Below are 24,045 nucleotides of genomic sequence, written 5' to 3'. Positions count from 1 at the left end.
CACCTCGGATCTCAAGTTCACCCCACCATTCGGAATTCCGTCGCTCCCTCACTCAAACACCCAACTCCCCACCAACTATACAGACCTCGCAACCCAAAACAGGCGGAACAGCTTCCTCCAAACAAGAAGAACTACCAAGATTGCATCAACTCAAAACCCCACCGTGACTTCAACAAACCAACTCACCCACCGACAATGTGCCTATACACCACCGCGGAGTTCAACTTCGGAACTCCGACCACGGGAGCGGGGATGACAGCATAGGTGGGGACTCATCCATATAAATATTCCCATGGGCACCAGCAATTGCCATTCAACATTACCTCACAAAGAACATAAAGAAACAATTTCATCTTCATTAACCCTCAAACCAGTAACCACATACATACATACACCCAACCAACAATGACAACCTACACAACCGACCACGCCCCCGCGGTCCTCCAAACCCACGGCTGGCGCACCCTCAGCAACTCCGTCCCCTACATCCTCCCCTACCTCAAACCCAACATGACCATCCTCGACATCGGCTGCGGCCCAGGGAGCATCACAATTGACTTCGCGCGACACGTACCCTCAGGCCACGTAACCGGCGTCGAATACGTCCCAGACCCACTGGAGCAAGCACGCACGCTCGCCTCCTCGCAAGGCATCACAAACATCACCTTCCAAGTAGCAGACATCCACGCCCTCCCGTTCCCCGACAACACCTTCGACCTGGTGCACGTGCATCAAGTGCTCCAACACATCGCGGACCCTGTGCTCGCGCTGCGCGAAATGCGCCGCGTGGCTAAACCCAACGGGGGGATTATCGCGGCCCGCGAATCCAGTGCGATGACTTGGTATCCTGAGAATAAGGCGATTGAGCTGTGGTTGGATATTACGACGAAGATGGCGAGGGAGAGAGGTGGGAATCCGCACCCTGGGTCGAGGATTCATGTGTGGGCGGAAGAGGCGGGGTTTGTGCAGGAGAGGATTAAGAAGACGGCGGGGTCGTGGTGCTTTAGTAGTCCGGAGGAACGGAGGTATTGGGGGGGTTCGATGGCCGGGAGGGCGGCGAATTCGGGGTTTGCGACGCAGGCGCTGGAGGGGGGGTATGCGAGTAAGGAGCAGTTGGAGGCGGTTGTGAGGGGGTGGGAGGAGTTTGTCGAGTGTGAGAGGGCTTGGTTTGGGTTGTTGCATGGGGAGATAGTTGCTTGGAAGTAGGGGTACATTCAATTGTAGTTTTTGTTGTATTGCTGTTTGTGGGGGACTTTGGTACAGTGTATATAGTATGTGATGAGGAGTTGGAGGGTTAATATATGTCGAACAATAACAATATTATTTATAGTAGCTACTATAATACTATCCGAGTATTCCCTTAAAACAGTTCGTTGTTCGTTGTGTGGAGCGTACTTTTATCATTAATGCGTTTTAATAAGTACCAGACATACTATGATGATATTATATCGGCAGAAAGTATAGTGAATTATCAGTAGAGCGAGTGCCTCAACGCCAAGGCGACAAAGACCTTCAACTACAAGTTGATTGAGTGTCATGTCAAGACACACAACTACGCGCCAGAAATAATTTTGTGTCAAATCTATTCCTTGAACAAGGTATGAGTTAAATGCATAATAGATACAGCTAAACAATCCCGAAAGCTATGCGAATAGAAGTTGTTTATCAACAAACAGAAACAGGTATGCCGCATCTACCATCCATCCTCCTCGTAATCATATGCAGGCTCCTCTCCACGCTCAATGATAGTAGTCTCGCGCTCGTAGACGACAGGCGGCCGGTCATAGTCATACGACTGTTCTTCACGCTCCTCTTCTTCCTTTTCTTCCTCGTGCTCGTCTGTTGTTCTCGTTAGTATGCAGTTAAACCTTGACCATGGATGTGGTCAAGGTTGAGGGAAAAGGGGACGTACGAATCTCGTGGGAAATGAATGCAGCGCCGAGAGCACCAACAGCCAGACCAGCTGCGCCACCCATAAGCATGTTCTTACGGTCCTTCTTCTTCTGCTCCTCCTCAGAGATCTGCTGGGCCTGGGGGTCGGGGTAGTACCCGCCCTCCTGCGGCGGAGGGGGGCTTGCGTAGTAGCCCGGACCACCGGCCGGGGGAGGACCAGGGGGAGGCATGTCGCGGGACATGTCAGCGGGGAGCTCCCATTCTGTGCGGCCGGAAGGCATGTGGACGTAGTAGGCGCGGCGGAGGCTGGGCTCCCACTCCTGGGCCCATTCCATGGGAAGAGGAGGGGGAGGGACGGGAGGAGGACGAGCGGAAGGAGGAGGGCTGGCGTAGGGAGGACGGGGAGCGGGAGAGTCGAAGCCGCGCTCGCCACCTTCGTAGGGAGGACGAGGAGCAGGGGAGTCGTATCCGCGCTCGCCGCCTTCGTAGGGAGGCCGGTCACCGTATGGGGGACGGTCGTAGGGAGGGCGCTCCGGCGGGGGAGGACCGGAGTTGTATCTCTCTGGAGGGGGGCGCTCATAGGAAGGGCGGTCGTAAGGAGAACCCTCGTAACGAGGACGGTCATAAGGGGGCCGCTCCGGGGGAGGACCACCCTCGTAGGGAGGACGGTCGTATGGCGGACGCTCGTATGGAGGGCGTCCGCCGTAGTAGGGTTCTTGTGGTGGGGGGTAGTAAGACATGGTGGTTGTGGAAGGATTAGGAAGTTAGGAGAGGGAAGTAAGAAAGATGAGAGGGAAGAAGAGAATAAGGGAAGGATGAAAGACCCTTAAATATTTAAAGCGGCTCTGGAGACCCTGTCAGGTGGAGGGGGGAAGTTTGGACTTTGGACACGGATGCATCATTGGGAGGGGCCCCCTCTTCGACTTCACCCTGCCACTGGCGCGTAAGTAACAGTTAGGCCGGGATTAACGGCTCCCAGGGATTGGAACTCAGCCCAGCGGGACCCAGACAGGCGCTAAGAGTAAGGAGAAGGGCTCCCCACTGGGTTATTAGCTGGGATGGAGAAGCGTCAATAGTCGGGTGGATGAGTGGTGACTGGGAGGCTGTAGATCTGGCAGTCTGGAGATGCACAACGGGATTAGGCAGAGACGTAAACAATGGACGGTATCATGGCCCCTGAAGGGTGTGGTGGATCCCGGGATCAACCGGGAGTCTAGATTGAAACGCATTTTCTATTCACAAATACCAAAAGATGGACTGGACACAGTGGCTGGACGGGTTGTACCCTGGTGAAGGCATGATGATGGATGATTGTACAATGGCAGTAAACCAGCTGCAGAGAGGCAGCAAGATGCGTCAGATGGAGGGGCGTTGATGCCTAGCAGACTTAGCTAATAGTTCGCTCTTAGCCATGCAATGCAGTCAGTCACTCATGAAATTGAAACCAACCAAATCGAATCAATGCTAAGAATAATTCTCCGTCTGACTTGTTCCTCCGACCCTCCCCTTTTCGGTTTCTTGGCGCCACACAGGGCTGGTGATGTGGAACTGGTCTTCCCAGCCAATCGGAATACATACTGACCCTTCAGCCACAGCTTCAGCCCCACTGCGTATCATTCCCGTATCATCGATCATCATCCGGCGGGTTATGTCTTCCCCGTTGGGTAGGGTTCCAGAAGGCGGGCTGTTCAACCGGGTGAGCATAGCCACCTTAAAAGTGAGATTTACATTGGATAACTGCATGGTGCGAAAGAAGAGAATATTGCCTCCAAGCGAGCCTCCCTAAGCGAAATGCAGCAACGGCGCAAAAGCAAATTAGTACTGTAGTAGCCGCTGTATCTGGAACGTCCATTGATTACGCCAAGACTAGCCCCTCCGATAGCCCCCTGACCGAAGCAGCCACGTGTGTCTTACCGAGTGGCTGTACATCCACTGTTAGACTTAGTGGTACACCGTAATAATGACAGGCTCAGCCACATCTATCGCTGTGCATTCCAGATGCAGTCATCGTTGTCGGACCTGTCTTGACAACACTGTGCCAAGAGCGTACTTACCGACGGATTACATGAGAAGAAAAAATCAGTGCCTCGTTGCCTACAGTTAGATCCTGCGCCATGTCGAGAGGATGCGCGGAGAAAGTACTACTCCTGCGCCAGGAAATCGACTCGGCTTGGCAGGCGATGTATTAGATATTGTTGCATCGGAGCGGGATTTAAGGGTATCAAATGGTCGTACTATTGCCGCAGAAAATCCCGCAATCCCTGAGAAAGATCATCTCCGAGAAGTGGTACTTTGCATTCTGAATTGTCTAGACTAAACCAGGCAGCATTATTGGCAATCTCGTTTAATGTAACCATCCTCCTCGCCCACCATCTAACATAAACCCGCCGTCTTCTTCCCATGTCTCCGAACCCACCCCCCGTAATTCACTAACCCCCTCTACTCCACCACCACTGTGCAGTCGGGTGTTAAAACACCCGGTGCTATGACATAGGTCTTGATGAACCCCTGGCAGCCGCTTATCCTCCAGCAGTGCCAAGATCGCTGGACTGTCCACTGCCAGGATAATAAAACGCAGCAACACTAGAAGCCGCCTGTTAGCCACCGAATAAACGTGACCATGGAAAGAGTTGAACTTACCCTATGATCACATAGGCTGCAATGAGCAAAGACCCTTCTAAATAGTTGCTTCGGCCATCCAAGACCAGGAAGTTGACAACAAAGGCCGTGACAAACAGACAGATGGTCTCGAATAGCGTGAAGTACAAGGACATGTCCTTGTCCATACACCAACCCAGGATGACCACCAGTGGCGTAACAAAGATAGCTGTGACGAATGAGCCCCTACTCCCAGAGGAAAAAAAACAATAAGAACATACCAATTTGGATACTACTTCCTACCGATACACCGATTGCCAGGTCCATCTTGTTCTTGGTGGCCACACTGACAGCGGTCACGTGCTCGGCGGCGTTGCCAACAATAGGAAGGATGATCAGACCGATGAAGGCTTCACTGACAGACGAGCTCTCGATCATGGTGGGGATAGCGTCGACGAGGAACTCCGCACACACTGCGACAAGACCGGTCGACACCAGAAGCATCACCACCGCTGCGGTGCGAGACATTTCGGGTTCGGGCTGCTCGGGAACCGCTTCAGTTGGGTTGTTGGCCACGGCCGTAGGCATGCGAGAAGCACCCCGGGCAAACTGAACGGCATTGCCTGGAGGTGGTGGGCGATTGGTGAAAGAGGGTAAAGAATGCGTGCGTCGGAGGCCATAGGGATTCGAGGGACTGGCGGGAACTGCTGAGTTGGGGGCGGCCAAGTTACTCGAGAAAACCGTGTTGCTCAACAGAGATGGAATGGTTGGACGGAAGGGCGATCGCCTTTTGGCGGGTTCAGTTGCTTCTCCAACCTCCGCCGTAGGCTGAGGGTGATCAAAGGCGGGTTCTGTCTGGGATGTTTTCATGGATGGGCGGCCGGTCACAGTTGTGCCCTTCACAGAAGCGGCGGTATTGTCCTTTTCGGCACGACGCTGCTTCCGGCGTTCACGCCTTTTCGCCTTTCGATCCTCCTTGGAGGCTTTGTCCTGTGGTTGTCCAAAGTCCCGGGTCTGAGGTTCATGATCGGCATCGTATCGGCTGTCATCTCCAAAATCGATGACAAACGAGCCAGACCCGTCGGCTTGAGTAACACTCAGGTCACCCGCAGAACCAGCATGCTCATCTATAACGGCTGCAGGAGGAATATCGGCCGAGGACTTCTTACGGAATGACTGGGGAGAAACCGTGCCATGCGAGCTGGTGCTCGACTTGCGATGACGCCTATGTTTCATGGCTCTCTTTATACGCTTGGCGGTGGACCAGGAGGTTGTCGTATCCACAGACTCATCCGATGAACTGCTCGAGTCTGACGAACTGTTCATGAATTCAGCCAGAACACCGGGGTGAGATTCCTCATCAATAATCTGTTGTGGGATACTGGCGTATAGGTAGGCGTGGGATTTGAGCTGGAATATGATGTACAAAACGTACACCAGGAGCAAGACCTGATCGGAGAATTAAACAAGGTATGATATGATTCGCAGTTGATACTACTTACAACACTTGTTCCACGGCTGACTTTGAGCGTGTATTTATCTGCATCTCCAGCGTCCGACCAAGAAGCGTGGAACGCCGTCTGGATACGTTAGTAAGTATAGGGTAAACCGAAAGGATGCGCAGACATACTGGCAAGAGCAAACTCATGACACTCAAACTGAGAAGACATGCACTCATCTGCGTGACAGTGCTATTATAGATCTGGCACATGTTAGTTTGACGAATGCGTACAGCTTATGTTGCTGGCAGATTTACCTGTTCCTGGAAGCGCAAGCCTCCCAAGAGGAAGGCCATACCCAAGATCAGCAGTAGGTTTGCTAAGATGGATCCCAGCAGGGATGCTTGGACGATCCGAATCTCATTCTGGACAGAGTTAGAGCGATCCTCAAGTCTGTTGCAGAACCAGTTGACTCACCTTGACTAGGGCAATACTGAACGAATCCGCTGTGATTAGTATTTGTGTGTGCACATGCTCTTATAAGCAACAACTTACATGCTACCGAAACGTTAGCAACAGTCAGGGGTGAATGGGTGGGATTGGGAACATACAAGATGATCAACTCTACTGCATTTCCAAAGGTGACGTTGATGAGTGCACCCACAGTGTCACCCAATCGACTAGCGACACACTCGGTGGCATGGCTGAGCAGACCGGCCAAGGGGATGATAGCTATCGCATTCATGGCAAAGACCAGGCCTGGATTGAGTCCAGCGGCCTGGACCGCAATGCCGACAGGGACGAAGACGAGCAGCACATTGACCCAGCTGTGGCACAGGGCGCGTTTGGTGTGTCCGGTGAAGCGAACAATTCCATCCTTCATCCGGACGAACAGTGGGCGCTCAGTGGTTTGATTGGCATCTTTTTCCGACTCCGGGCTGGCCGGGTCACGTATACCTTCTTTCACTTGAGCATCTTGAGCCGAAGCGTCCTCAGAGGACTGGGTGTTGGACTGGTTTTGACCCTGGGAATTATTCGGGGTAGACGCGTGAGCTTTCGCCCACGAGTGAATCCGGTCTGCATAGCAAAGAGATAGAATGTTAGTCAGGGGGGTCAAGATAGATACAATCATCGATGAGATGTCAAATGAAATCGTCGAGGAGGGCCTCTAGTGGGCCAGGGAAGGGATGGCGATGGGAGGCAGATAGGGAGAGGCACTCACGCATGTATTTCAGAGCCAGGAACGGAAAGGATCAGATAGAGAAGGCAAGAGGGGCCCTCGATAAGACGTGTGTGATAAACTGGTGAAGAGGAAGCTGTGTCAAACACAGGAACTGAAGAAGCAAGCCAAGCTTCAGGAAGGAGAATATAGATAGGAAAAGAGGGTCCCTGGAAGTAACCTGCGCGACCGGACTATTATAAGGGAATGGAGAAGTCAACCTTTCTGGGACGGGGGGGGGGAGCCCTGTGGCATGGAAGCAGGACCAATGATGCTTGCCAAGACAGCAGGATGATCATCCTGATCCTGACCTTATTCCGAACTGGAGCCATGGTCCGCCCCGTTTCGCAGCAGTCGAGTCGCAGTGAATTGCCGTCGCCTCGACACGCAGCTTGTCTCCACCTTACACCTTATCAATCATGGCCAACAGTTGCTCTAACATCCTATCACATCATTCTAGATACCTACTCGTACTAGTACTCCAAGTACCGCTGAGGTCATTTCCTCCTGTAGTATTTCCGACCAGAGCTCGGAGAACTGAATTCCAATGGTGTCATCGGCTATTTTTCAATTTCGGACTCGGAGATGTCAGCGATCACGGGCGGGACTTCTCCGTTTGTCAGTCGACAGAAGAAGCAGAAAAGTTGAATACTAATGATGAATCAGATAGCTACTATTATTCTTGGGCCGCCCGATGGGATGGAGGTCTCCACCCCTGGGCCGCGAATCCATAGGGGCAAATCTCAATTTATCTCACCCTTTCCAGAATCCGTCCATGAGATGCACACCTACGACATCAACAGTGGGGCCAGCGAAACTAGGGTTGAAAGGAGTCAACAGCGGTTAGTTACAAGAATTACAAGACTGGATTATTCGATATAGCTCTATTTCAGGTGCCGTGGCTTGCAGAGGTAAGGGGATAAGATGCCCCGTTACGCAACGGATAGAACAGAACACAGACACACAGAACAATGACTGAAAGTTGTGAATTCCATAACCCCGACCGAGAATTTAGGCCAGAACGGGCTGGCTTGGAAGTGATTTGCCAAGTCCACCTGTCTTTCTCAACAAATAAAACTCTTCCCCCAAATCTTCTCCCCGAGAGACCCTCCAATCAGACCTGCTGATTTCCTGCGCCTGCCCCGAAGCCCCCTAGTGGCTCGTTCTTGATTGGTCGGCACTACGTCAGGAGTCAGCCTCGTTTCGGTAGCATTTCTCCGGATTCCGGTATCCCATACCCGTACTTTACAGGGGAGCCAACAGCTTTGGGTAACGCGTCACATGAGCTTGTCCCTGCAAAGGTTCAATGAGCTTTCGTCAGCGTCAGAATCTCTCCGGAATGTTGACATGTCTTCTCGTCGCTCAACACGTATTCATGGTACACAGTACTTTCAGTATCTCTCTCAAACGTCCACCTTGGCCATTCAGCGCGGTTCCTTAAAATCCGCTGACTCACGATCTAGACCATGGACTCGTCATCCCCAACCGTCTCCACAGCAGTGTGGCTGAGCGAGAAGTTATGGCTGTGCCGTGGACCGTTGTGATGGAACTGCCATCGACGCATTGAGTTCATATTGACGGTGCCTTCGGACAGATTCCATCCTATCATTGAAGTTTCAGATCACTGTCGCTTATTGCGTTTCCGGCTTGGCATCTGTAAATGGAATGAGAACCAGACAACTCTGGCCTTCTTCATTGTTTCTCAACAAAGTATATCTGGATATTCTGGATGCGATGAGATCATGACGGCCCAGCGCGCCTCGTAACCCCGCAACAGCGTCCGATTTGGAAGATGCATGTCCAGATGCCAGTGCATCTGACCGTCTTGGCCAGTGGGTAGAAGCACAAAGAATAGTAACCACGACTAGAGTACATATGCGGGGTGATGTCCTAGCGTACGCTGGTACCTTTACAGGCATGATGTGTCCGTCCACTCGTCATCATGTCGCGCTGGATTTAACTTCAGCCAACCACTCGAGCACCTGTTCCATTCATTGCGAACTGACTCAAAGCGTAGAACACGAGTCATCCTATGGTAAAAGCATCATTTATCCTCTCCGAAAGCCTACAGCGACAAGCTATGTATTGGTCACGTGATTGAATGCGGAGGGATGTGACGGCAAAGGTTTCATCCGCTCGCATTATCGTCCGCTTCCTATTCTTTCCTCTACGCAATACTGGCTCGTCGGGGAGTTACATTAAGACCAGTAAAATATGTTAGAGACCTTATCTTACTGCTAAGACTCGGATCCCGATAAGATGGGAAATGATAATCTTCATCCGCAAGGTTGCTACTCGCCCAAAAGACTAGATCATCTCCTACGCATACAACGTATCATGGCATCGCCTGATACTGCCAATCAGCCATCCTGACCAGGTAGAGGACACCACAAAGAAGCCCCGCCTGCTATTCCTCTAACTATGTCAGCCATATACCTCAATAAAGAGCTATCTGATGGCCGAAATCCCCAGCCGATATTGCTGCGGACGCCCCGTGCAGAAGAAACCTTCTTCTATCGGCATTTGGCTCGGCACGCGTCACGAGATCCAGGCACGGCAACCCGACCCGGATGCAACCGTCACTCAGCCCGGCTCGATCGAAGATCTTTCGGCGAGCTAAGAGGATCAGAAGAATGAAATCTCTTCACTTAAATCTACAGCCTTTATTTAATCAGCCCATATGCGGACATACGCAGTATCCTGCTTCCCGTAACCTTAGCTGTACGAATACAGCCGTCAATGCGCAATGGCTCCATCAAGGAGCGCTGGCGGGGGTAGAATGGCCAGGCTGCTGAGGTAGGCAACTGTCGCAGTCTCTGTGTAGTTGGGATGAACTAAAACTTTTCAACAGTATTCTAAATCCCTTGACATGGAGACAGCGGCTCGACTTGGACACTCGGTCCTTCCTTATCATGCTGAAGGGCGCTTTGCCACCGACAATTGTGATAGCGATGTAGGTCATATTACGTATCAATCTCTCGAATTAGTGTAGCTGATATCTAGCAGTTACCAGAGTAGTGCTATATCCGACATCACCCTCACAATCGGATATCTATCAGCTCTTATTTCGGTCCTGTCTCAAGCACTGACACCGCGGGCCAAGTTCATGCGTATCATGTTTTATGATCTATTGTCAACATGTGTATCAGCTTCTCTTTGTTGCTTAGCTATATTCTGCGCCGTACGAGCGAGACAACATAATACCCCTCCAGATGCTAGCGAGGCCGTCCGGAATGGCTTCAGTAGCGATGCCTGTGCCGTGTCCGCTATATGGCTGATATTCATGATTTGGTATGTCCGATTTCTACTTCAATAGCATTTTCAGATTCACTGAACCTATGCAGGGCCGCAAATACCATCCGTGCTTGGCGCCCGCAGGAGCTGCAGGACCCTATGGTAGCTTTCTCGATCTTTTCTTCTGTCACTATCACTCGCGGTGGCATGTTCACCACACTATCCGAGGGTCTTTCATTCGTCTCTAGACTGTTAAAGGGGTTTATGCTGGGGTTTGCCATTGCCACCGGGGTCTCCCTCCTTATACTACCAATCACTAGCCGCGGACATGTCTTCGACGATATCAGGGGTTACATCGCGCAGATCGATAATGTACTCCAGTCCCAAATCGATTTTGTTAAGGGAACGTCAGAGGTGTGGACCGGAAGCCAAGGGCTTCTGAAGAGGACGCGCACGGCACGAAGTATGCGAGATATGCAAAACAGCTCCAGTTTGAATCTAGAAGCAAAGCAGAAGGGCTTGACAGCATCAATCACCAAATTGAACGGGTTACACGGGAAGCTACAGTCAGACCTGCTCTATTCAAAAGACGAAATTGCATGGGGCAAACTATCAGCAGGCGACCTAAGTAGGATTGGAGGGTTGCTGCGAAGTGTTTTGCTGCCCCTTTCGGGAATGGCTATGCTGCCTGAGGTGTTGGACATGATTGTCAGGAACGAAGGAACGCGCAACAACAGTGTGAGATCACTCGACGCCAAGGAGGATTCTGTGAAACAATCCGAGATGCAGAAGGTAGCCCAAGCGCTTCAAGACCGCCTTGTGGACTCTTCCAGGTTGGCGACAGTTGGATTACAATATGTCTTGCTGGCACTTGGGCTATCTAAGCGCAAGAAGATTGAGAAACAATACTCAGGAAAAGCAGATGAAGAAGGGACCGGGGAGCTACTCACACCACTAGAGCCACAATTCGCACAGCGATATGAACAAGAAATGCGAAACTACTTCTCACGCCGCAAGGACCTCACAAGAAACCTTGCCTCCCTTGAGGCGTTTACGGTCTCAGAGAAGCCGGATGATGCCACCTCCCAGGAGGACCTGGCAGCCATTGCGACAGACCCTGACGTCAAGCAGGAGTTCTTTCTCATCCTCTTCATGGGACATCTGCAGGACAACCTACTGACCGCGACTCTGGACTTGATCCGTTTCGCGGATGACCGAATCCAGGATGGTACTATGAAGCGCAGCAGACTGATTCTCCCCAGACTCAACACCATTCGTAAATGGCTCTCCCTTAGTACTGACCACGACATCAAGTCTGCTCCGGATCGGAGACAATCATCTCATGTCGATCCAGCTGCCCTTTGCCAGACCGAAGCGAACAACTTCCCAGATCCTGAGCACCTGCCCCCATCCAACTGGTTTGAGAAAGGCAGCCTGGGGCTTCGCTACTTATCGCACATTATTAGTTCCGAGCAAAGTATTTTTGGCTTCCGCGTTGCTGCCGCTGCATTTTCGGTTGGTATTCTGGCATACCTGCGTAAGACACAGGACTTTTTCATCCACCAAAGATGCATCTGGGCCATGATTGTCATTGTGATCGGAATGAACCCGACCAGCGGACAGACAATGTTCGGCTTCGTTGCACGCATTGTCGCAACAGCCGTCTCGTTAGTTCTGAGTTTGATCGTCTGGTATATTGTGGATGAGAAGACCCCAGGCGTCATAGTATTCCTCTACCTCGCCAACGTCTTCGAGGTAAGCCTGCATCCTCTACATACCAGCCACCTACTAACCCATCCAACAGTACTACTTCTACGTCAAAGTCCCACAATACTTCGGAGCCTCCGTGATCGCCATCGTCACTCTAAACGTCATCGTAGGCTACGAGCTACAAGTAAAAACCCCTCCCGAATCCCCTCAAAACAACCCACTCTAACCCAACCAGGTCCGCAAACTCGGCATCGAAGTCGCCACCTCCAACGGCCAACCCTACTACCCCATCTACCTCTTCGGCCCATACAAACTCGCCGCCGTCGCCGCCGGCTGCGCCATCTCCTTCTTCTGGGTCATCTTCCCCTACCCCATAACCGCCAAAACCACCCTCCGCAAGACCCTGGGACGCGGACTCTTCGTCCTCGCCAAGTTCTACAGCTGCATGCACACGACCATCGAGCTCTGGCTCACCGGCGAACTCGACACCACCACCGCAGACGGCGACATCCGCTCCGCATCCTCCACTCTCCAACGCACCCGCCACAAAGTCTTCAAAGAAGAAATGCTCCTCCTAAACAGCCTCCGCATGCACAGCCACTTCAGCTCCTTCGAACCTCCTATCGGTGGGAAGTTCCCCCGTGCAACTTACGATGAAATCATCTCGCAGATCCAGCGCATGCTCACTAGCATGGCGTTAATGGCGCATACCACTCAGAACATGGATGCTTTGTCCTCCACAACCACAACCAACTCCACTGACAATAGTGACAATAACAATAATAATAAATGGACCTCCCGCCTCGCCTCAATAGCCCTCCAATCCAGCGGCTTCAAATCGCACAAAATCACCTCCCTGCTCTGCCACTTGTCCGCTTCGGTGCAGAATTCTCAGCCTTTACCGCCGTATCTCGAGACGGGGGATACATTCCCGCTTGCGAGGGAGCTGCAGCGCATTGATGAGGAGTTGTTGAGTATTCGACATGTAGAGGATCCGGCTTTCTCGGCGTTTGTTTGTCTGGAGGTTTTAAGGTCCGTGGTTAGTTGCTCGTTGGATGATTTGTTGAGGTAGGTGGTTGATTTCCCCTTTTCCTTATAACATTTGATATGATGTGGATATGTTTACTAATGATGTTTCTTGTTACAGGAATGTGAAAAGCTTGGTTGGGGAGTTGAGCTTTGATTTGCATGTTCGGGATGGGGGTGAGATGCAGCGGTTGATGCAGGAGGAGTAGGTAGTTCGTTTGGGGTGTGTAGATGTTTTTGTATATTATGGTGATATGTATATATTGCTGTTTAATATATTTACATTTATAATACATAGTATACTCGCTTACCTAGGTTATGTGCTCAATTTAGTAGACAGAGACGAATAAAGGTCAAATATCTATATCATAGCATACTGCTAAAAGAACTATATACACACATACTATCAATACAAAGAACAGGAACTAACCCCTACCTAATCTTTCTGCATCCATTTACACCCTACAAAGCAATCCACTCTTCAAATCAAACTCCCACTCATCACTCCCCACCCCAGAATACACCCAAAGACTCCCACTCGGATCATACCTCCTCTTAACCTCCACCAACCTCTCATACCCATCTCCATAGAAGTCCCTCTTCCAGGTACTACTAAACGGATTGCCCTCATTCATATAAGCGCCCATATTCGGCGCCCAGTTTCTCCACACCGGCTCCAGCACACTCTCATACCACTCCGCCGCATCAGCCAACGATGCAGCAGGGTCACCTGTTGCGTTCACGGAGCCGCCATATGCCATGACGTGCGCGTATGCGCTGCGCCATGACGGAAGGACGCTCCCGCGGCGTTGTTCGGGCACGTTCGCGGTGCCGCGGCCGCCCTGGAGGCCGAAGATGAGGAGGGAGCCGGAGCCGGATTGCGAGGCGAAGATTTGTTGCAAGTAGTGGATGAGATCCGCTTGTGGGAGGGATGAGAGCTCGGATTTGCCCAGGAGGCGACTTGTGAAGAGGCTGGCTGCGCCGGCGGATTGGCTGGCGAGGAAGTTCGGTTTAATGTAGGACCAGTAGGGTTGGGTGGTTGGGGGTGTGAGTTTGGTGGTTATTTGGGCTGTGTTGTTGGTGAGTTGGGTGGAGAGGTTGTGGAGAGTGGTGTTCATGGCTTGGACGGTGGTGTTGTAGGCGATTAAGCTGATGATGACTGCTGGACCGGAGAGGACTTCGTCGACGCCAGCGTAGGTGCTTGCTGATTTGCCGGTCGCGGCCATGATGGTGCCTGTGATACCGGAGTCCATGAGGTGTGGGATCTCGGATGCTGTTTCGGCGAAGGCGGTCCAGGAGGCTAGCTCTGAGGTGTTGGAGTTGTTGGATGCGTAGAAGGTCAAGCCGCCAGTCACGACGTTCTCTGGGATTGGGTGTGTTTGGAGGATGAATTCGGTCACTACGCCGAATTGGCCACCACCGGCGCCGCGGATGGCCCAGAAGAGGTCTTGGTTTTGAGCGTCGTTTGCAGTGAGGATGTGGCCCTCTGGGGTGATGACTGTGACTTGGTAGACGTTGTCGGAGGCGAGGCCGTAGTGGCTGGATAAGAGGCCGTGGCCTCCGTTTTGGATCAGGCCGCCTAGGCCTACTGTGGCGTCTTCGCCGCCTACGACTGTTCGGTTGTGTTGGGTTACGGCTGTGGTATAGACAGTGCCCCAGTTGTTGCCGCCGCCGCAGATTAGCACATCTGCGGTTTTGTTGGTGCCGGGGAGATGCCAGGTTGGGTTGTGGTGGATGTGATTGAAGTTGTGGGTCCAGATTGAGAGGGAGTAGGCACCGGTTGATCTTGAGGAAGTAGGTTAGCTGAAATGAAATCATTGAGTGGATAGAGTGATGAGGATATACGTACCGACCGTTAAGATCGTGGCCTGTAGATTTCACGACGATGCGAATGTCCCTCTGCGATGCCCATGACATGGCCGTTGCGACCTGCTCTTCGGTAGTGGCATTGACGATGTATTGAGGCATTCCGCCAATACTGCATCCCTTATCTTTGGTGTACCCGGCTACACCCGGGGGTACGCAGGAGTTGTTGTTGTAGATGGAGTAGTCGTTGCTTTCAGGCCATGCGGCATGGTAGGCTGCGTAAGACCAGTGGTCTTTCACCGAGGAGCAGTTGTAAGGCGAGCCCAGTGGGTTTCCTGCATAGCAGGAAGAGGCAGCAGGGGCAGTTCTAATAAGAGACCCGCCAATAGATTGGTTCAGGGCAGACCACTCCTCAGTTGACGGCCAAGCTGCATCACCGGGGGTGGTTTTGCAGTTGGCCGCAGCCAATGCTGGGAGGGCGATGAGTGACAGGAGCTTTGGAAGCATCGTTGTCACAATAATTGTATTGTTGTAGATTCATTCTGGAATACATGAAATGTAAGGTCTTATATATTCTGTGATAGAACGCGAATACGACTGAATTTCCATGCTGTTGTGATATCCTGTATAGGAAATTAAACACGAATACGCCGCGATCTGCTGTTGGTGGAGACCATTCCTGCAACATCCAGGGTCACTCCATCAAACCCCACAAATATTCTATTTTAAACGGTTCCTAGCCCACCACTGTACCAGGTTGATGTAAATCTGGGAGGCAATGTTCTCATCTCCCTTCGCTGGTTGGGTGACGATGTGAAAACTTTGATAATTGGGGAAATCATAACGGGCGCACATCAACTCTTACAATGAGTGGAGATTCTCTCCAATAAGAATTCTAGAATGAGTCGACGCAGTATACTTCAGGATACGGATACGTTCCGTTGACTGCCGGTTGTGAGGAATAGCAATCACTCGCAAGTGCCTCGCGGTTTCACGCGTGCCGCCCGCCGATCCCCTTGCAACATCCCTGAACACCAACAGGCATCAACCATGTCCAGGTTCTGCATGAGTCGGACATTCCTCCGGCATTCCCGGGTACAGAGATTAGGCCTCCTACCATGGATACCTACACTCAAGACACCACATTGTCGCAAGTTCACGAAAACACCACGACCGTGCAACTCCACCCCAATCTACTATCCGCGTCCCATCTCTTACGCATTTGATCCAGCCACTCCAGCAACCCAATCTAGTTCAACATCCCCAGCATTCTCATTTCTACGCCCATCAAACCTCACCCAGGATGCAGAATACCAACATGCCACCCCCCTCAACCCACAAAATCTAAAAGTCCCCTGGCCAACCTCACTCCCCTGCGCTCTGCAGTCCAAATACTGGCGCGAAGCAGAAGCCGCAACAAAAGACTTATTACAGACCCTCTTCCAATCCAACAACAACCCCAAGGGAGAGAAATACCTCACTGCAGTGACAGAAGCAGTGGTATCCTACGCAATCAACCTCCTCCCACTATGCGATCTCGCGAGGATCAAGCTCCTCTCCAGGACATTTGTCCTAGCCTTTCTGCACGACGATGCAGTCGATGCAGGGAATATCAGCGATGATATTGTCTTGATCCCTACAGAAAAGAACAGCAAACCATCCCATAAGGCCTTCAACATCATCTCGGAGGAAATCCTCGCTGCAGATCCCGTCAATGGGGCTATTCTCATCGAAGATATCCTATCCTGGGGCTCTACGTCTCGAAACCACCAGCAAGGTCCAACGTGTTTCAGTTCTCTGGATGAGTATATCACCCATGGGTTAGACGATTTCGGAGCCACGCTTATTCTCCGCTGCGTGGAGTTTTCTATCGCTGATTCTCGTTCTTCTTCGCCGATGGATCTTCAGAGCATCAGCTATCTCAAGTCCCTCTGTGCGAAACATCTGCTCCTTACGAACGACTTGTACTCGTATGCCAAGGAAATAGCCAGCGGAGATACAGGTCTCAATGCAGTACGAGTCGTGCAGGATCTCATGGGGTGTTCTGACTCTTCTGCCAAGATGATGGTTCGACTTATGCTACGTGATTTGGAGAGACAGATGGATGAAGAGTATACTCGACTCACCACAACCGGCAGTACGAATATTGACGAGACGCAATTGAAACACGCGCGAGCGATGATCATCGCTGTGGCAGGGAATATGTTCTTCTCGGCGACATGCGATCGGTATGCCAGGGCTGTGGAGGGGTCGAAATTGGTATAACTTAGTTTGTATATCTACAATTTTCATGTACTGTATATAGACACTATACTTACACTGTGAATAAGCCCTCAATTATAACCTACTTACTACTTACTACCTCCTCCTCCGTACTACCACCCTGCGTTGCATCTCTCCCACCAACCCCAACCAACCCCCTCCCGCCAAGCCCATTCCTCAGTCACAACCGACACCAACCGAAAGCAGTTTAGCGCGTCCATAACCGGTTAGATATAAATCCTCCCCGCCGTTTCCCCCCCCCCCCCCCCCTACCTTTACTTACCTTCATCATCGTCGCTAATGCGAGTTGCGTCTGCTATAATGTTATGCGGACGTCAACCTCGACAATTTCAATATCAACGACAACAACTAATAAAAACTATATAGCTATTTGGGGTATCATCTTCCTGCCTAATGTGTCGCACGAAGCGTGTTATCACCATGAAAGCAAACAAGTCAAAGAAGTGGTATTAAACCCCAGCCACGACAAGTCTCCTCTGAGGCCCTAATCATCCTTGAGCGAGTGTCGTCTGCTGTATGCCTCTTAATACCGATAAAAAGTGGATGTGCGGTTCAACTTCATGTTGTTGCAAACCTAGAGCGAGGGTTCTGCCTTTGCTGTGTCTCAGCATGTAGTCGCTGTCCTACATTTCTTGTAAAATCTCTATATATCTATCTATCCGTGTATTATTAGGTATATGATGGATGATGTAGATCAGTAACTGCCATCGAACGACCGCCGATAACTATCCTCGTTGTTCCAGTACAGCGTGTCGTGCTGGACTTCCGGACCTGTGGCTCCAAACTCCCATCCCAATTTGAGCTTCGTCCATTGCATCAGGTGGCTGGCCACTTTGATGTGGCCGACGTCGGTCGGGTGCTCTTGCGGGTCGATGTCGTTGTGTTGCAGCACGCCCTTGGTGTCGAAGTAATAGACGAATCCGTCGTCTTGGAAATGCTCGGCCACGCGCTGGATCTCGGAGACGTAGAAGGGGGATTGTACGTAGGTGTCCCCTGAGCGGGTGAAGTTGCCCCAGAGGGACTGGAGAGGTTGTTAGCGGTTAGTTTCTCGGCTTGGGGTAGGGGAAGAGGGTGTGCATACCATGATAACGATCTGTGCGTTCGGCCATGTTTCGTGCACGCTGGTCACGAGCTCGACGTAGCTGTCGTAGAAGGTCGAACCGGGGATGTCGTTTACGGCGCGGTGGTCGTTTGTGCCCAGGTCAATGATGACTAGATCGGCCGCGCGATGGGCGCTGAAATCCCACTTTTCGGGCTGGTTTCCGTAGGTGGCGTTCGCACGCACGCCTGCATCGGAGGCGTAGAACCATTGGTGTGTCTGAACAAGTTAGAGGCTTGTCTCTGTGGGATATAGGGGCAACTAACCATGCCGCGCGCCTTGTCCGCGTAGCATTGTTCATCCGTTAAGCAGATACCGGGATATGCCTGTTATGGTTAGATGGCGAATGCAACGTGCAACGGGAACATACGGTGATCGAGTATTCGACGTCGCCTAGCCCAGCGGCGTAGTTGTATGCCCATGAGGAAAGCCCTTCGTAGGTGCCATATTGTCCCGATGCGAAGCTAGAGCTGTTAGCTGTGGCGTGAGGGTGGGAGGAAGGAACGTACGAATCACCGATGATCTCCACAGTCTTGCTGTATTGAGGAACTGTAACAAGCTGTGAATCCGAAGCGACCGAGACACCGGCCAATTGAACTGTGCGAAAGGTCAGTAAGGCGTCTACATGATGGAGCGATGAACTTATCCGTAGCCCCAGTTCGTAACTAGACAATTGTCAGCATGAGTTTCAGTTGTTGAAGAATTGCACTTACCTCTCATTTCAAATGTGTTGTTCTTGGCCAAATCCAACCCTGGGGTCCACGACCCAGCAAATTGATATGTTGAGTTCGCAGTCACATTGGAGAATTGCCAGTCCAAACCGTCAATCCTATAGAGTCAGCAGGAGATGCCAATTTCCTTGCTCAGATCCCTACCGATAAGCCAGAAGGACGCCTTCACTCGTCTGCGGACCAAAGCTTACAGCAAGCTATGCTATGTCAGATGACAGCGTCCCATTATCTCATATGACCAGCACTATCATACCTGCTCGCCCGTGAACCCAAGCTTGATACCCGGAAGTCTGTACCTGTTAGTGCGACGTCATCGCCCAGAGGAAACCGATTGAGACATACGACCACCCTGACGAAGCAGTCAGTTAGCAACACACGCGACCCGATTATTGCAATCAGCACGGGGCCTCACAAGAAACATATTTACTATCCCACCTCCCCTTATATGCGATCTCCGACGCGTCCGGTTGATAAGTCCGCCAAGAGCCATCATCCAACGAGATGGCCTTAGCTTGGCCAGGGTAGGGATCTTCTCGAACCTGGCCATTCTGCAGAATGGTAGCCGAGGCCTGGAGAGCCCATGATAGCACGTAGATTGGAGAGAGCCGCATCTTTCGGTTGGACCGTTCAAGTTGTGTGACACGCGAGTGTGCCGGGAAGAGGGGCTGCTCCGTTCTTAAGTACGCGGTGGGAAATAACAATTTCCCTGCGTAGGTTTTGCTTTTGCTATTTAGCATAGTGTGCTCCAGCAGGACAATAAAACTTACGAGGAGAGCAATGATCGGCTTCGGATCCACCGTTCCTCGTCGATCAGGAGAGTGAGATCGATCGATCCGTTCGTGGCGCCAAAAGCTTGCCAGGGATTTGTTTCTGCAAGTTCACTCAGATTGGATGGCTCTGTGAGTTAAATTATAAGGTTTCATGCAGGTTGACCTGGTGGTTGGAAGCTGTAAAATCTTTCGAGTCTTCATGATCGCATTCCCATCCGCGAGGTCCGCATTATGACTGAGACGAATAAAGTTGGGGGCCGGGGGCGGAAGGCAGGCTGAGAGATACTGCCCCAAAACAATGCAACAGCGGGAATCATTTCCTGGGGCCAAATAAACACCGATGATTTTCCATTTCCCTCGTCGCGTCAGACGCGACGGGATTGTGGTTAATGTCACTGAAACTGCACCTTAATCACGTACATAGCGACGACAACTCCCTACGCCTTAGGACAAAATTGCCAGGGAGCAGACGAAAAATTGTGCTCGAGGAAATGCTCAGTCTCAGTCTCAAAATTGCCATCCAATTGATCAGGCACATTTAGTGATGTCTTCAGCTTCTCTGAAAGACATCTTACTGTCACAGTTCGACCCATCAACAATACTCGAGAGCATCTATGTGATTCATATCCACAATTGAGGTTGGGAATCCCTATCGTACACATACCCGCATCACAGGCGACACCGATTCTATCAGTAAAATGGTCAGTGTTTGTTATAGTGATTCGGTATTCTGGCTTACGTGACTTGACCTATGCCCCTTTGTCATGCGCAAACTGCGATGGCGTGAAGTGCTTAGATGGTCGACGTGTGTCGGTGTACCCAATACATTTAGCTCTGACAGACAGGACACTATCCAAGCAAGGCAGCGTTATATGAACGTAAATCGCACTAAGGACGTGGTAGAAAAGCCCCGCAGTTGATAATTGAGCGTGTACACCTGCGGCTGTTTCCACATCAATATAAGCCTCATCAGCTGATTCATGCTATCGCCAAGCAGAGAGCGTCATGAGTAAGCTACTCAGAACCGTAAGCGCAGTATGGAAAATCGGCGCTAGTTATACTCGGTCCTGCATAAGAGAGAGACAATGGAGCCAGACCTCCGTCGTCTCAGGCGGGATAGTGTGGCTTAAGCCTTGACACCCGAGATGGTCTAGCTTACCGGCTAAAATCTCACATACTATCGACAGATAACGATAGCGGTGCAGGGATTGGGATAGCCCCGACGGACTCCGATACGAGACAAGCAATTGCTGACAGACCATTTTCCCCGACACCTCTGGGGTTATTATTTGGCAGTTTCCCCAATTTCCATGTGCTTGTTTGCAGATATCTAAGTCGAATTCATCATCATCATGGTTCGCCGAATTGCTTCAGCTACTCCTATGGCGCAATCGACCATGTCGCCACTTGGCGCAGCATACTGTGTCCGTCCCAATTCTGTTTCGATGAATATCCATCGAAGACCACTCGTTGTTGCATCAGCCGATGAAGCCAAGGTCACTATAATACATGCCGGTCTATTGATTCCTGGCGACGGAGAACCTCTGCGCAATGCCGCCCTAGTCATCAGCGATAAGATCATCGCGTTCGTCGGGCCCGAAGCCGACATTCCTAAGAAATACCTCCGGTCCACGCAGTCCACTCATCGTGTCCCTGTGCTCATGCCAGGCTTGTGGGATTGCCACATGCATTTTGGCGGTGATGACGACTATTACAATGATTATACCTCTGGTCTGGCCACTCATCCAGCATCATCAGGAGCTCGACTAGCCCGTGGGTGCTGGGAAGGATTGCAGAATGGGTATACGTCCTACCGCGACCTGGCCGGATATGGGTGCGAGGTCGCGAAGGCGATCGATGACGGCACGATCGTTGGACCAAATGTGTATTCGTCCGGCGCTGCTCTTAGTCAAACAGCTGGACACGGCGATATTTTCGCTCTTCCCGCAGGTGAGGTTCTGGGGAATTATGGAGTCACGAACCCTCGGCCGGGATACTGGGGAGCAGGGCAGCTATGTATCGCTGACGGCGTGGAGGAAGTCCGACGAGCGGTACGGTTGCAACTCCGTCGCGGTGCAAAGGTTATCAAGGTGATGGCTTCAGGGGGTGTCATGTCGCGAGACGATAACCCCAACTTTGCACAATTCTCTCCAGAGGAACTCAAGGTGATAGTGGAAGAGGCTGCTCGACAGAACCGGATCGTTTCTGCACACGTTCACGGCAAGGCTGGAATTATGGCTGCTATAAAAGCAGGTTGCAAAAGTCTGGAGCACGTGTCTTATGCTGACGAGGAAGTGTGGGAGCTTATGAAAGAAAAGGGCATCCTTTATGTGGCCACACGCTCAGTTATTGAAATATTTCTCGCTAGCAATGGAGAGGGTTTGGTGAAGGAGTCGTGGGCCAAGTTGCAGGCGCTTGCTGATTCGCATCTGAAAGCTTATCAGGGGGCTATCAAGGCGGGGGTTACTATTGCGTTGGGAACTGATACCGCTCCTGGTGGTCCTACCGCGCTGGAGTTGCAGTTTGCTGTCGAGAGAGGAGGCATGACGCCGTTGGAGGCCATCAAAGCTGCAACTGCAAACGCTCCCTTGTCGGTTGGACCACAGGCACCATTAACGGGTCAGCTTCGTGAGGGGTACGAAGCAGATGTGATTGCGTTGGAGGAGAATCCATTGGAGGACATAAAGATATTCCAAGAGCCGAAGGCGGTTACCCACGTCTGGAAGGGAGGAAAACTGTTCAAAGGCCCTGGAATTGGTCCGTGGGGGGAAGATGCACGAAATCCTTTTCTGTAATTCATTATACGATTCAATGGAATTTCACAGTATCTCACTCTGAAGTACAAACTTACCAGCCGATGAGTCGCTGTAGCAACATACCTCAAATTTGATAGCTCGTCGTCCACTTTATCAGCAACTTTACTCTTTAGCTCCAGAGTGACTGAATGCCTATACTAGATGCTGGTAGCTGAGTGTGTTAGAAACTGATGCTAAACATTGCTCTCCGAAAAGGTAATGCGCGCCACAGCATATTCAATCAACTAGAACCCCCCTTGAGTGCCTCATCATACTTCAAGCGGTCTCCATAAATATTATAAAAGAAAACTGGAAGGCATGTACTCTACATTGAAAACAAATACAGGCCCACGCTTATACTCAAAAGCCCTACAGGACCTGCGAGTGATATATGACCCGGCTCTTCGATATCCTGTCTCTGGTAGTGATAATTGAGCCAGGCGAAACCAAACAACAGCCACGACGCAGGCGACTTTGCCACGCGGATACGTTCTACGAGCAGAGACAACAGTCAGCGATGTAGACTGTAACAACATTTGGATCGAAATCGGAAAGAAAACATACCACAAGGTTGCATGAGTCCCAATTCGGGTAGGATGAACAACCCGACAACCACAAGATGGATCATCGTCGCGGTAGACACAGTCCCTGAGCGAAACATTGTTAATTTCCATGACTACTGTAATGGAATAAGCGAGGGGCAACGAACAAATGGTGACTGCTGCTGCAGTCGTTTCCTGCCAGTCTTCGAGCATATCCTCTCGAATGGAGCGATAAATACACAAGCCAACGTCATTTCCAAAGTCGTCTTGCAGATGCTTCAGCGTTGCGGAGCGGAGCTCCCGGACCCGGCCTAATTGCCAGGAGGTAGCCAGTTTCTCTGCGTATTCTGGCGTCGCTTCATGCTTTCTGATTAGGGTGGTAATGATGTAGTCGCGGACAATATCTGGGCCAGCAGAGTCGACAGGGAATTTTCGAGCCATGATGTTCGATCAAGGAGAAGGCGGAAGGAGAGGAGGAGAACTCGTGGTGTGATGTTGCTGCCTGAAATCGAGGTTGTTCTCAGGTTATATAACCGCTAGCCTTATCACGGGGCCGTGTGGTTAAGGATAAGCGCCTTCCTTCTCTTGAGTGATGGTCACGCTCTGCTAAGCGCCGTCTTTTTGGTTAGCCAGTCGGTGGTCGGAAACATGTTCAGTGGGGATTAATCCTGGCGCATTTTGCTTCTGCCGGAATGTGTCTGGATATCGAATGGACGGAAGTGGGGAAAAGGAGAGCGCTTCCATTAGACTGATTAGCGGCCAACGATACTGTTGGTGTGCCTCACTCCGTGCGGACTCCGACATCAAAAGGCCAATGTGAGTGGGTGGGATCTGGGCATCCAAGCGGACTTGCTAACCGAAAGAAGTCTGGTGGGAGGCAGACGGATATTGCGGAACGCC

General features: G+C 51.4%; 9 protein-coding genes across 9 annotated transcripts; 4 read left to right on the top strand and 5 right to left on the bottom strand.

Annotated features, from left to right (window-relative positions):
• Nucleotides 1-190: 190 nt before the first annotated feature.
• On the top strand, nt 191-1,298 carry BO79DRAFT_247381 (class I SAM-dependent methyltransferase; the record flags this gene model as incomplete). Its single annotated transcript, XM_025685641.1, has 2 exons — nt 191-1,153; nt 1,273-1,298. Exons 1-2 carry the CDS (start codon nt 406-408, stop codon nt 1,296-1,298), a joined length of 774 nt encoding a protein of 257 aa, XP_025536435.1. The 5' UTR covers nt 191-405.
• A 395-nt stretch (nt 1,299-1,693) lies between these two features.
• On the bottom strand, nt 1,694-2,633 carry BO79DRAFT_220524 (WW domain protein; the record flags this gene model as incomplete). Its single annotated transcript, XM_025683492.1, has 2 exons — nt 1,694-1,839; nt 1,913-2,633. The coding sequence occupies 2 exons, from the start codon at nt 2,631-2,633 to the stop codon at nt 1,694-1,696; spliced, it is 867 nt and encodes a 288-aa protein (XP_025536434.1).
• Nucleotides 2,634-4,232: 1,599 nt separating this feature from the next.
• BO79DRAFT_210724 (putative membrane bound cation transporter) lies at nt 4,233-7,165 on the bottom strand. Its single transcript, XM_025682873.1, is given in 9 exon segments — nt 4,233-4,476; nt 4,534-4,720; nt 4,773-5,940; nt 5,994-6,071; nt 6,122-6,193; nt 6,248-6,355; nt 6,408-6,423; nt 6,520-6,522; nt 6,542-7,165. The coding sequence occupies 9 exon segments, from the start codon at nt 7,060-7,062 to the stop codon at nt 4,413-4,415; spliced, it is 2,217 nt and encodes a 738-aa protein (XP_025536433.1). The 5' UTR covers nt 7,063-7,165; the 3' UTR covers nt 4,233-4,412.
• Nucleotides 7,166-9,814: 2,649 nt separating this feature from the next.
• Nucleotides 9,815-13,347, top strand: BO79DRAFT_239711 (MFS transporter). The gene is made up of 7 exons (XM_025684945.1): nt 9,815-9,945; nt 10,001-10,102; nt 10,156-10,440; nt 10,494-12,138; nt 12,188-12,277; nt 12,329-13,161; nt 13,241-13,347. Exons 1-7 carry the CDS (start codon nt 9,896-9,898, stop codon nt 13,326-13,328), a joined length of 3,093 nt encoding a protein of 1,030 aa, XP_025536432.1. The 5' UTR covers nt 9,815-9,895; the 3' UTR covers nt 13,329-13,347.
• Nucleotides 13,348-13,574: 227 nt separating this feature from the next.
• Nucleotides 13,575-15,432, bottom strand: BO79DRAFT_272864 (putative isoamyl alcohol oxidase; the record flags this gene model as incomplete). The annotated part of the gene is made up of 2 exons (XM_025687462.1): nt 13,575-14,904; nt 14,969-15,432. 2 exons carry the CDS (start codon nt 15,430-15,432, stop codon nt 13,575-13,577), a joined length of 1,794 nt encoding a protein of 597 aa, XP_025536431.1.
• A 543-nt stretch (nt 15,433-15,975) lies between these two features.
• BO79DRAFT_272862 (uncharacterized protein) lies at nt 15,976-17,230 on the top strand (the record flags this gene model as incomplete). Its single annotated transcript, XM_025687461.1, has 1 exon — nt 15,976-17,230. The coding sequence occupies one exon, from the start codon at nt 15,976-15,978 to the stop codon at nt 17,188-17,190; it is 1,215 nt and encodes a 404-aa protein (XP_025536430.1). The 3' UTR covers nt 17,191-17,230.
• Nucleotides 17,231-17,902: 672 nt separating this feature from the next.
• BO79DRAFT_289672 (SGNH/GDSL hydrolase family protein) lies at nt 17,903-19,649 on the bottom strand (the record flags this gene model as incomplete). Its single annotated transcript, XM_025688804.1, has 10 exons — nt 17,903-18,229; nt 18,290-18,526; nt 18,574-18,633; nt 18,678-18,771; nt 18,817-18,904; nt 19,021-19,136; nt 19,183-19,235; nt 19,292-19,328; nt 19,381-19,387; nt 19,451-19,649. The coding sequence occupies 10 exons, from the start codon at nt 19,647-19,649 to the stop codon at nt 17,903-17,905; spliced, it is 1,218 nt and encodes a 405-aa protein (XP_025536429.1).
• A 1,489-nt stretch (nt 19,650-21,138) lies between these two features.
• BO79DRAFT_210723 (amidohydrolase family protein) lies at nt 21,139-22,648 on the top strand. The gene has a single exon (XM_025682872.1). It carries the CDS (start codon nt 21,161-21,163, stop codon nt 22,601-22,603), a length of 1,443 nt encoding a protein of 480 aa, XP_025536428.1. The 5' UTR covers nt 21,139-21,160; the 3' UTR covers nt 22,604-22,648.
• A 21-nt stretch (nt 22,649-22,669) lies between these two features.
• BO79DRAFT_210722 (uncharacterized protein) lies at nt 22,670-23,842 on the bottom strand. Its single transcript, XM_025682871.1, has 3 exons — nt 23,313-23,842; nt 23,168-23,251; nt 22,670-23,095 (listed from the first exon to the last, which is right to left on the bottom strand). The coding sequence occupies exons 1-3, from the start codon at nt 23,584-23,586 to the stop codon at nt 22,929-22,931; spliced, it is 525 nt and encodes a 174-aa protein (XP_025536427.1). The 5' UTR covers nt 23,587-23,842; the 3' UTR covers nt 22,670-22,928.
• Nucleotides 23,843-24,045: the final 203 nt, after the last annotated feature.

This window comes from Aspergillus costaricaensis (genome assembly GCF_003184835.1).
Source record: "Aspergillus costaricaensis CBS 115574 unplaced genomic scaffold BO79scaffold_30, whole genome shotgun sequence".
Taxonomy (NCBI): Eukaryota; Fungi; Ascomycota; class Eurotiomycetes; order Eurotiales; family Aspergillaceae; genus Aspergillus; species Aspergillus costaricensis.
This window is presented reverse-complemented; position numbering and strand designations above follow the sequence as displayed.

Excerpts from the sequence above, each read along its gene's own strand:
- BO79DRAFT_239711 (XM_025684945.1), top strand. The coding sequence starts at position 9,896 with ATGGCTCCATCAAGGAGCGCTGGCGGGGGTAGAATGGCCAGGCTGCTG. Across the intron at positions 10,441-10,493 it reads TGGCTGATATTCATGATTTG|GGCCGCAAATACCATCCGTG; the intron begins GTATGTCCGATT and ends GAACCTATGCAG. Across the intron at positions 12,139-12,187 it reads ACCTCGCCAACGTCTTCGAG|TACTACTTCTACGTCAAAGT; the intron begins GTAAGCCTGCAT and ends CCCATCCAACAG.
- BO79DRAFT_210724 (XM_025682873.1), bottom strand. The coding sequence starts at position 7,062 with ATGATTGTATCTATCTTGACCCCCCTGACTAACATTCTATCTCTTTGC. Across the intron at positions 6,194-6,247 it reads GCTTGCGCTTCCAGGAACAG|ATCTATAATAGCACTGTCAC; the intron begins GTAAATCTGCCA and ends AACATGTGCCAG. Across the intron at positions 4,477-4,533 it reads GCAGCCTATGTGATCATAGG|TGTTGCTGCGTTTTATTATC; the intron begins GTAAGTTCAACT and ends GGCGGCTTCTAG.
- BO79DRAFT_210723 (XM_025682872.1), top strand. The coding sequence starts at position 21,161 with ATGGTTCGCCGAATTGCTTCAGCTACTCCTATGGCGCAATCGACCATG.
- BO79DRAFT_210722 (XM_025682871.1), bottom strand. The coding sequence starts at position 23,586 with ATGGCTCGAAAATTCCCTGTCGACTCTGCTGGCCCAGATATTGTCCGC. Across the intron at positions 23,252-23,312 it reads TGCAGCAGCAGTCACCATTT|GGACTGTGTCTACCGCGACG; the intron begins GTTCGTTGCCCC and ends TGTTTCGCTCAG. Across the intron at positions 23,096-23,167 it reads GGGACTCATGCAACCTTGTG|AACGTATCCGCGTGGCAAAG; the intron begins GTATGTTTTCTT and ends CTCTGCTCGTAG.